Source organism: Amblyomma maculatum, chromosome 7 (assembly GCF_055883805.1).
Source record: "Amblyomma maculatum isolate TAMU_Amacu chromosome 7, ASM5588380v1, whole genome shotgun sequence".
In the NCBI taxonomy this organism is placed as follows: Eukaryota; Metazoa; Arthropoda; class Arachnida; order Ixodida; family Ixodidae; genus Amblyomma; species Amblyomma maculatum.
The window spans coordinates 121040241-121048445 of record NC_139350.1 but is presented as its reverse complement, the minus strand read 5'-3'; the positions used below and the strand labels follow the sequence as shown (position 1 = coordinate 121048445).

General features: G+C 47.6%; 2 protein-coding genes across 2 annotated transcripts; both read right to left on the bottom strand.

Moving 5' to 3' along the window:
* Positions 1 to 428: 428 nt before the first annotated feature.
* Positions 429 to 1808, bottom strand: LOC146184576 (uncharacterized). Its single transcript, XM_084608583.1, has one exon. The coding sequence runs from the start codon at positions 1806 to 1808 to the stop codon at positions 429 to 431; it is 1380 nt and encodes a 459-aa protein (XP_084464709.1).
* A 378-nt stretch (positions 1809 to 2186) lies between these two features.
* LOC146184575 (uncharacterized) lies at positions 2187 to 5276 on the bottom strand. The gene is made up of 2 exons (XM_084608582.1): positions 4338 to 5276; positions 2187 to 3227 (listed from the first exon to the last, which is right to left on the bottom strand). Exons 1-2 carry the CDS (start codon positions 5268 to 5270, stop codon positions 2187 to 2189), a joined length of 1974 nt encoding a protein of 657 aa, XP_084464708.1. The 5' UTR covers positions 5271 to 5276.
* Between the last annotated feature and the right edge of the window lie 2929 nt (positions 5277 to 8205).

Sequence of the window (8205 nt, the reverse complement as noted above, 5' to 3'; positions counted from 1 at the left end):
TCCCATAAGTATTATATTTGTCGGATTCAAATCATGCAAAAGTTTACTTAGAAGAAATAATTGATTATCATCAGAGCCAGGAGACCGATAAAACACTCCAATTAATGTGAATGTGTTTTCCAAATAAACTTTACACAAAAGCAATTCAATTTCACATGGAGATTCAAGGACAGAAAACTCCAAATGTGACTGTATATAGAGGGCGACACCACCGCCTCTACTATTCGGTCTGTCAGCTCTCAGCAACGTGAATCCACTTAACGCAACTTCAGAGTCGTATATGCTACCATGTAACCAAGTTTCAGTAACACCAATAATGTGAGGGGAATGAGCAGTTACCAAGGAGTTAAGGTCGGTAAATTTATTAAGCAGGCTTCTAGCGTTTAAATTTAACACACGGAGGTGAGGTTATTGCTGTGATCAGGTAGTCAAGGCGAAGTGGCTACTGCATTAGTAGCATTACTTAGTGACGCATTACGGGATGCTTTTTCCAGTGAATTAGAAGAACTGTTCCAGTTATACCGAACTTTATCAATAAATATATGATCAAACCATATTCGGACCGTGCAGCCATTGCTTCTGAAACTTTCAGTCGCTTCCCAAAGCTTTTTCCGGATATTGCGGACACGTATTGAAAAATCCTCCGATATACGGTGATCGGATTCCTTAAGCTTGTGGCCATTTTTTAACATTGAAGCTTTCTCCCGAAAGTCCAGAAGCTTCATGATCACGGGACGGGGACGGTCATGTGAAGGCCTTCCAAGACGATGGCACCTCTCTATTTGAGGGCAGCTCATATTGAGTTCTTCCTCAAACCATTTTGCGATGTCAGAGGAGAGACGTTCATTATTTTCATCAGAGGATTCGGGCAGACCATGCAATATTAAGTTGTTCCTACATGCGCGGTTTTCCAACTCATCGTTTTTATTTGAAAGACTGTGAAGTTCGGAACTTAGACGTGCAACTTCACTGTTGAGACTGCCACTGTCGGCGGCGGGCTTTTGTAACGAGGACTCCAAAGCAGCCATGCGCGACTCAATTGTCTCAAAATGTGCATTAATAGATTCATGAAAAGATTTAACTTCAGCAATATCCTGAGCTAATTTTCGCTGTCCGTTCAAAAGCTCAGCAAACATCTCGGACACCGACGGTTGACCGGTGGCGGCTTCTGAATTTGAAGGGCTCACATTACTTTGAGAGCGAGTAACCATCGCTGATGGCGGAGGACCAGGATCACTTTCAACATCCCCACTCCTCAGAAGTCTACTAATACAAGCCGCAATTTGCGAGTACAGTGAAACATAAGCAAAGCACTTGCGTGAGTGGTGTGGGCAAGGAAACAGCAGTAGAAATCTATCATCAGAGCGAATACAAGGGGCATTCTGAAGATAACATACCTGCGTAAGAAACAGGCAGCGAGTAAGCATGGTGCTCGCACTGCTGCCACCTCGCCCACTAATGAAGGAACGGTCCAGCACGCAATTTATAGGCAGGTCCTTGAACGTCCCGTGACTGGGCTTGATGAGGTATGGATGACATAGAGTGACGGTCACTTTGCACGGATTGCATACACGTGTGGTGACAGGCAGATCAAGACTATGATCCGTAAGAGAGATAGGACAGTTCGTATAGTGGCCAGCTGATTCATCCAAGAACATCGGCGATGGCGGCGAGTGCACATGAGTTGTGACGTCAGGAGCCATGAACGAAGCATAGTCGAAGTGGCAACAAACGAGGAAGGCAATCTGCGTAAGAAACAGGCAGCGAGTAAGCATGGTGCTTGCACTGCTGCCACCTCGCCCACCCATGATACATCCCCCTCCTCAATCAATAGTTCACATTAAGAAATTTATTTCGCTGTCACTTGCTGACTTGTTCAAAGTTCCTCGTGTAGCCCAAGCGTTCCGGCGGTCTAACTTGCCTCTGTGACCTTCTGACGATTGCCGATGATGGCCTCGATGCTATCGCAGCGGTGGCACGTTTGTAGACGACAGGTGAGGATCAGCCGATGTGTTTGCATCATCATCATCATCAGAGTCGTCGCTCGAGTCAACATCCGATGGTTCGCGGTGGAAGTCCTCTTTCGTTCTGAGCAAGAGCTGGCGGTTTCGCCGTAGCAGTTTATCGTCTGCTGTCTTAACGTAATAGGACCTCGGCCCAGCTGGTGCTAGCACTCTGGCCTTGCATTACCATGAGCCCTTTTTTATGCGTACCACGTCCTCCTTGTTCAGGCGCGGGAGGGATGCGCAATTGATGCTTGTCTGTTTGTGCTTTTTCACCAACACGATTGGCTCTTCCCGAAGGTCAGGCAGTGGGGTCCGCAGGCGGCGTCCTTGAAGAAGCTCTCCCGGAGACCGACCGTCCTCCAAGGGGCTTGCCCTGTAAGCCAGTACACCAAGCCAGAAGTCCTCGTTAGCCTCACAAGTTTTCTTTAAAATTCGTTTGACAATCTGAACTCCTTTTTCTGACCGTGGAAACTGTGGGCTCGACGTGACGTGACGGAAGTCGTACGCTTTCGCGAACTGTGCGAATTCACGACTGGAAAACTGAGGCCCATTGTCCGTGCATACCTCAAAGGGAATGCCGTATCTTGCAAAGATTGCACCGAGCTTTTCGATTACCGCAGCAGCCGTGGTCCCATGCAGCAACTCTACTTCTGGAAAGTTTGACGTTGCGTCGTACGCACACAAGTAGTATTTCCCTGCGTACTGGAATATATCAACTCCAATGCGGAACCATGCGCGTGTCGGGGTGGGACGCATCAGTAGTGGTTCTGACGGCTGGCTGTAAGCATGGTGTCTACAAACGGCACATTTTTGGATCAGGGTTTCGATATCACAGTCGAGGCCTGGCCAGTATACCAGTTGTCTCACTCTTGCTTTGCATTTAGTTGTTCCGAGATGACCCTCATGCACACGTTTTAGAATTTCAGGCCGCATGCTTGCCGGAACCACAACCTTTGTCCCTTTCAGTAAAATACCGTTAATTACCGAAAGTTCAGAAGCCACGGGTTTAAGCTGGCCTGCGATAGGTTTTCCTTCCGTAATCTGCTGCAGGACATCCCTAAGGTATGGATCAGAAGCGGTCTCCTGTGCTAATCTAGCTGACGTACTTTCACTTACGAGTGCTGCCACGACGCTGATGGCATGAACTTCGACGTCGTCAGTGTCCACTGCAGTAACGTCTCCAGTGCCCGGTGCTCTCGATAACATGTCCGCCAGCTCCATCTGTTTTCCGGGAACAAACAGCAGTGTGTAATCATACTTCAGAAGTCTTACAAAAAAGAAACGTTGCACCCTGGGCGGCATATCGGCAATAGCTTTCTTGGAAATATCAATGAGAGGCCTGTGGTCACTTTCAAGTAGCAGCGACCGCCCATATATGAAATGGGAGAACTTCTCACAGCCAAATACAAGAGCAAGAGCCTCTTTTTCTATCTGAGAATACCGTTGCTCTGTATCTGTCAGAGCTCTAGACGCGTAAGCCACTGGCCTCCAGCCATCTTCGCAACTCTGCAGGAGGGTGGATCCAATACCGCTCTGGGAGGCATCTGACGTCACTTTTGTTTGCCTGCATGGATCAAAAACTGTAAGTAGTGGTTTCTCGCTTAGTGATCTGCATATGGCTCTCCATTCTTTGTCATGATTATGTGTCCAGTCAAACACTGCGTCCTGCTTGATAAGAGATCGCAGAGCAGCCGTTTTCTGGGCTAGAGATGGCAAGTATTTACTGAAGTAATTAACCACGCCCAGCAGCCTCTGCACTGCAAGCTTGTTATCGGGCCTTGGCATCTGCACTAGACTGGCGACTAAGGCTGGATTCGGGCCGATTCCTTTGTCGCTGATGATATCACCAAGGAATTCTATCTCTTGTACACCGAACTGGCATTTTTGTGCATTGAACGTCAAACCTGCCGATTGCGCTGCTTTCAGCGCGCTACGAAGCCGTTGGTCATGCTCCTCCTTATCAGTTCCCCAAATAAGCACGTCGTCCACGTACACGCGTACGCTTGGTATGCCTTCAAAGATCTCGTTTAACGCCTTCTGAAATACTTCGCTAGCCGATGCAAGGCCGAACGGCAGTCGGAGGAAACGGTAGCGACCGAAGGGTGTTGCAAACGTGCATATTTTTGATGAAGGCTGATCTAGCGGAATCTGATGGAAGCCGGCATTGGCGTCGAGACGAGAGAAAAACTTCGCGCCTGTTAGTTCAGCTTCAATGTTTTCTCAGCGGGGCATTTGATAATGCTCTCTCTTTAGAGATACATTTATCCTTCTCGGGTCCATGCAAACCCGTAGTTTGCCATTTTTCTTCCGAACAATAACGAGAGGGCTTACCCAGTCCGTTGGCTCGCTGACTTTCTGAATGATGTGCTCTCGCTCCATACGTGTCAGCTCCTCCTGAAGTGGTTGCTGCAGTGCCAACGGAACCCTTCGCGCCAGCTGTACAGCTGGGACAGAGTCTTCATGTAGCACTATTTTGTACTCGCGGTTGATGTGGCCAGTTCCTTGAAAGAGCTGAGGGAATTCTTCCAAGATGTCACAGCTTGCCGCCACGGTGTCGACCTCTCGATGAAGTAGCCCAAGGCGTTCGCTCGCATCAAGTCCCAGGATAGCCTGGTAATCCTTCCTTACCACGAAGAAGTCAGTGCAGATCTTTCTGTCACCGATGATGACAGGTACCGAAACTAAGCCGCAATGCTTAATTATGCCACCGTTGTATGAGCGTAAAGTTGCCGTGCTGGATTTCAGGGGACCGACATTCAGCTTTCGGTATAATGAAAGGGGAATTAGGTTCGCTTGAGATCCTGTGTCTACCTTCATCGATACTTCTCTCTTGCCGATCATTGCTTTGACGAGCCAATTGCGGTCTGTGCCGACGGTGCCGATCGAGACGTTTAGAACGTTGAAGTTGTCCTCGTGCTGTATTTCAGCAACTCGATTCCCTGATCTGCAGCATATGGCGAAGTGGTTTGGACCATTACAAATACGACAAACTTTGCCGAACGCTGGGCACTGCCGAGGTGCATGTGACCTACCACACTGGGAACACACGAGTCGTCGCTGAGGTGGGCGTAGTGTTGCTCGGCTTGAAGTGACAGCTTCAACTTGGGCGTCATTTTCTTTTGTCCACAAGACGCTCTGACGCGCAGAAGTCTCGGCTGCTTTGCAAGTTGCAATCGCTATTTCGAGGGTTAACTTCTTCTCCCTCAGCAGCTTTTCCCTCAGCTTTGTCGAGTTCGTGCCAAACACAATCTGGTCTTGAACCATGTCTTCTGTGAGACTGCCAAAGTTACACTACTGAGCTTGCTTTTTTAGGTCCCGCAAGAAACTCTCGAAGGGCTCTGGTTCTGCCTGTACTCGGGTGCGGAACACGTACCTCTCATGCACCTCATTCTGTTGGTCGACGCAATATTCTTCAAACTTGTTGACCACGGTGCTAAAGTCCTCCTTGTTCTCTTCTTCAGCGAATACGAAGTTGTTGAAAACTTCGATGGCGTCCTGGCCTGCAATGCTCAGTAACATCGCTGTCTTTGCCGCCTCTGTCCGTGGCTTTTCAGTGCATTCTGTTGCTTTCAAAAAGAGTTCAAATCGCTGCCTGAAAAGCTTCCAGTTTTTTCCATCATCTCCGGTTATGCGTAACGACTCTGGTGGCTTGACGCTGTCCATGGCCTATCCGTACTTCTCACTGCGGTGCGGTGCTTCAATCCCACTTCTGACACCATGTATCAGACATCGCGACTGACAGAGTGACGAACACCAGTACGTGTCGAGGGAACGAATGCCTGAACGAGTTTATTGCATCGTATATAAAGCCACGTCGGGCGAGAGGGTAGAGTGAAAGGAAAGGTTATCATGAAGGGAAGGGTCGGCACATGTGTGCTTGGAAGCAAAGATAAATGCGCGCACAAGCAGATATGATACACTTATGGAGTTTTATTTTTCGGAGGTGAAGCCAACGAAAAGCCTGATGCACCTTCTGTGACAAGTGAGCCTACTGATTCAAGCCCAATAACATTGATGAGTTCACTTCAATGTAAGATGCATTACTTCAAAACCTGCTTCCATGTTGACATTATCATGTTGACTGTCACGTGTACTTGTTTGCTTGGGGTAGTGTCTTTCACTGGTTCAGAATGTTAGATTCACAGCAACTAGCCCGAAAGGTTACCTTGTTAAATGTTATTTCAGAATTTTGAAGACTCGTAGATCCTAAACTGTTCGAAACTGTTCGAGGTTCGAAACTGGGTTTGGGCCCACTGCGGAGGAGAGGCGCGCAGCGGGGTTTACGGAGCTTCTCCCAAACGCACATCCTTGGAAAAGCCGAGCGCCAGGCCAGGGGACGCTTGTACCCATTTTTACCGGTGGGTGTCCGGCGTTGGGTTTCGAACTAACCACTTATGTGATGTTAGGAAGATAGAGACCGGAAAGCGTGGCGTGACATAGTCCATAGGGTCACGAAGAATCGGACACGACTGAACGACTGAACTGAACTGAGGTCCTAAACATGGGAGAAAAGGCACCTCTAACACAAGTGAATGAAGATCTTGTTTTGACTAAAGCCTGTCATCCTAGGGTCCATTGTGTGTATTGTCTGCAGGAACTGCATTCCCCAACATCACGTCACCTCTGGACTTACAACTTTGATAGTACTCCAAGAATCTCATATAGCTTATAACTATATAGGGCCATACTGATTTGATAATGTAAGAGCTTATGGTATAATTAGTTCTGACTGGTGGATGGAAGTATTATTGAAAGAATACAGCATATTAAATTGTCAAACATAATGAAGAAATTTTTGTAAAGGAAACAGTAATAAAATTATTAGTCAAAGCATGTATGTAAAAAGAGTTCATTTCAGTGCTCATGAAAAAACTTGTGTATCTGTCCCTAGCATCATATTACAAAATCTAAACTGTTAAAAAAGCTCTTGATGTGTCAAGTAAATGTTTACAATTTTTATCGCTTATGGATATAAAAATGGTAGTAATTTTTATGCATGGCATGATTTGGCAACTTTATTATGCCTGTAGTCTTAATTCTTTGACTGATTTCTTAGATATGAAAGATTTGATATTCTTCCTCAAACTCTTTCTGGCCTACCTGGCGTCTAGTTTACTCTACAGCATGATGTTAAGCAGTTATTTTTAGCAATGTTGCAAAGTATGCTGCAGTGATAGTGCATACATTGGCCAATAAGCTTGCATTACAATCGCTTTGGGCTTAATTTTTGTATACCCATTTTTGTATACCCTTTCATCATGTTCCTTCTCACTCTAATGCTTTCTTATGATCAGCTACAAACATTTAAAGTATTGCCACCTAGCGTTGCCAGGTGGCGTACGGCTCTCCAAAAAAGACAATGACGTCCGACTCGTGCTAGAATTCTGCGGCCACATTTGCTGACTGTGCTTGCCTGGATTCAGGTATTGGTCGATTCCTCTCCAAGGACTATGTGACATTCTTTTAGAGCTACGTGACAGTTTGATGGAGCATGTGCTGGGTACGCCTAGCCCATGCAAGAATCCCCTCCAGACAGCCGCTCCACGAGCCCTTCACTGATTGACAACCCGGTACACCGCTTCAGCCGGAGGCTCAAAGGACTCTCTCCAGAGCTTGCACCATCAGAGGCTGCCATGACAGCACCCACTGTTGTTCCTACACAAGCAGTTGGCGCTACGCCAGCCCACTATACCTTGCAGACCCCAAGGGCTCCCAAGTCGTTTCATGGGGACCTTTTCGAGGATGTGGAGAACTGGCTCGTTCACTTTGATTGTGTGGCTGCCTTCAACCAGGGGGATGACGCTGCAAAACTGCCAAATGTGTATTTCAGCCTTGAGGATGGAGCGCGCACCTGGTTTTAAAACTGCGAGGATGTTTTACATCATAGCGAGAGTTCTGCCATCGCATGCTGAAGGTCTACACCAGCGTTAATCACCACAAACGAGTGGAGTGTGCCATCCACTCCCGTGCCCAGCTCCCGAATGAAAGCGCACAGATGTACACTGAGGACATGACGCGCCTCTTCAGATGAGCTGATCCAGCCATGCCCGATTAAAAGAAACTGCATCACTTAATGCGTGGAGTTAAGGAGCAGCTCTTCGCGACCCTCACGCACGACCCACTAACAACCATGGCTGCCTTCCTCACCGAGGGCAGAACAATGGAAAGGATTCTTCAACAGCATTCCGCCACCTACGAT